This window comes from Tenrec ecaudatus, chromosome 2 (genome assembly GCF_050624435.1).
Source record: "Tenrec ecaudatus isolate mTenEca1 chromosome 2, mTenEca1.hap1, whole genome shotgun sequence".
Classification (NCBI taxonomy): domain Eukaryota; kingdom Metazoa; phylum Chordata; class Mammalia; order Afrosoricida; family Tenrecidae; genus Tenrec; species Tenrec ecaudatus.
In genome coordinates, this window is record NC_134531.1 from 198,767,353 (window position 1) to 198,769,555 (window position 2,203).

Here is a 2,203-nt window from a genome sequence, read left to right on the forward strand (position 1 = left end):
ATAAAAATTACTCTTTAAAATGTAATAAAATATTTGACAAAACAGCAGATAGAGAAAATAAAATGTCTAAATAAAACCATAACGTCTTAGCTGTTAATATGAAAAATTTATGTGGCTAATAGAAAAAGACTATCAGATAGGATAATTATTTAGGGATATTCCAAAGGAAATAAAAATTTTTTAGAAAATGGACATGGAAATGACAATACAAAATATTATTTCCTTCATAGGCAGAAAATTAAATAAAACTAATGATGAAAACTCACAAATTCTGATAAAACTGATATGGGTTGATATAGGTTGTATTTTGGTCAACATCTAATTATATACTTAAATGTGTCCCAATATTATACATACATAGAAATTATCTATAAAAAGCAATAAATCTGCTGGAAATTTTTTGATCTTTGACTCCCAATATTACAAAATAACCAGTGGTTAAAATGAAGCATAACATTTTTGCTGCAACTCAGAAATACATTATACTAGGATAATTTTATATTAAAAATTTAAACTAAAGGAACATGATTTAAAATTCTGGTATTATACAAAAAATATAGAAAATATTGGAACTATAATAGATAAATGGAAAGAAATGCAAGTACTTACTATATTTCTTTCCTCTTTGATAATCTTTTTCCCCCCTTTTTTTTTTAGCAATTGTTTACATGTCTTTCTCAAAATTTCAAAGAAATTATACTAAAATGCCTAATTCTACGAGAGTGACTGAATTTCTCCTGACAAGATTTTCTGATGTGTGGGAGTTCAGGGTTTCGCATACATTGTTATTTTTACTAATGTACTTGGCTACTCTCATAGGGAATCTTCTCATTGTTATAATAATCACAGTTGACCAAAGACTTCATACCCCCATGTATTACTTTATCCTGAATCTATCTGTCTTGGACATGTGTTACATTTCTGTGACTGTACCCAAGGCATGTGTCATCTTCCTGCTAAACAACAGGGTGATTTCCGTGGCTGGATGTGCAGCTCAGATTTTCCTCGTGGTGTTATGTGCTTATGCAGAGTTGCTGCTGCTCACCATCATGGCCTGTGACCGCTATGTAGCCATCTGCCAGCCCCTCCACTACCATGTGATCATGACCCCTCGTGTCTGTGTCCAAATGACGCTGGCCTCTGTGCTCAGTGGTCTGGTCTATGCAGGTGTGCACACTGGGAACACATTCCGTTTGTCCTTCTGTCATTCTAATGTGGTTCATCAGTTTTTCTGTGATATCCCCTCTCTGCTGAAGCTCTCGTGTTCTGACACCTTTACCAATGAAATTATAAATTTTGCCTCAGCAACAATAGTAGGTGGTGGCTGCTTTTCCTTCATCACTATGTCTTATATTCACATATTTTCTACTGTGCTCAAGTTTCCAACCAGAGCAGAACGAAGAAAGGCCTTTTCCACCTGTATCCCGCACATCCTCATTGTCATAGTTTTCATCAGCTCTGCTGCTGTGGTGAATCTGAAGCCAACCTTCAGCTCCCCTCTGATCCAGGACATGGTCATTTCTGTGTTCTATTCCATAGTTCCTCCCTTCTTGAATCCTATCATCTATAGTCTTAGAAACAAGCAAATAAAGGAGGCTCTAAGGCGAGTTATGAGAACACTCACTTTTTTCAAGACATTCCTACTTAGATTCTAAAACCTGAAAATGTTTCAAAGTTAATATTTTCTTAATTTCATATTTTGGCTTAAATTGTAATAAACAATAATCGCACACTCTTGGTTTTCTTTTTCCTTATTAACAATACACATTTCTTTACACCTATGACTCCACTGCTACTAGCTGGTATCTCTTGCAAAAAGTGTATTTCCATATATTATCTTTTAAATGTAGCATTCAAGGAGCCTGGGTTGTTGAATGTTTACCTGATAGACTAATAACCAAAAGCTCTGTGTTCTAAATTTTCAATCACCCCATAAAAGGGAAAAAACTTGGTGATCTGATTCTGTGAACATCACAGACTCGGACTCCCCCTCCAGCATCACTGAGACATAATTAACTTGATGGCCATGGATATAGACAGAAATCAATAACAGATAAGCCACATTACCTTTGTCTGACTGCACTATATCATAAATCATACAATCTAGCGTTTGTTATGGTATAGGTGCCATGGAGCCAATTTGAACTCAATCTCTTATGAAAATGGAGTACTGCCCCAGCATGTTTTCATGTGTGTAGAATTT

General features: G+C 35.1%; 1 protein-coding gene across 1 annotated transcript; it reads left to right on the plus strand.

Annotated features, from left to right (window-relative positions):
• Positions 1 to 704: 704 nt before the first annotated feature.
• On the plus strand, positions 705 to 1,655 carry LOC142440354 (olfactory receptor 14C36-like). Its single transcript, XM_075542815.1, has one exon. The coding sequence runs from the start codon at positions 705 to 707 to the stop codon at positions 1,653 to 1,655; it is 951 nt and encodes a 316-aa protein (XP_075398930.1).
• The last annotated feature ends 548 nt before the right edge of the window (positions 1,656 to 2,203 follow it).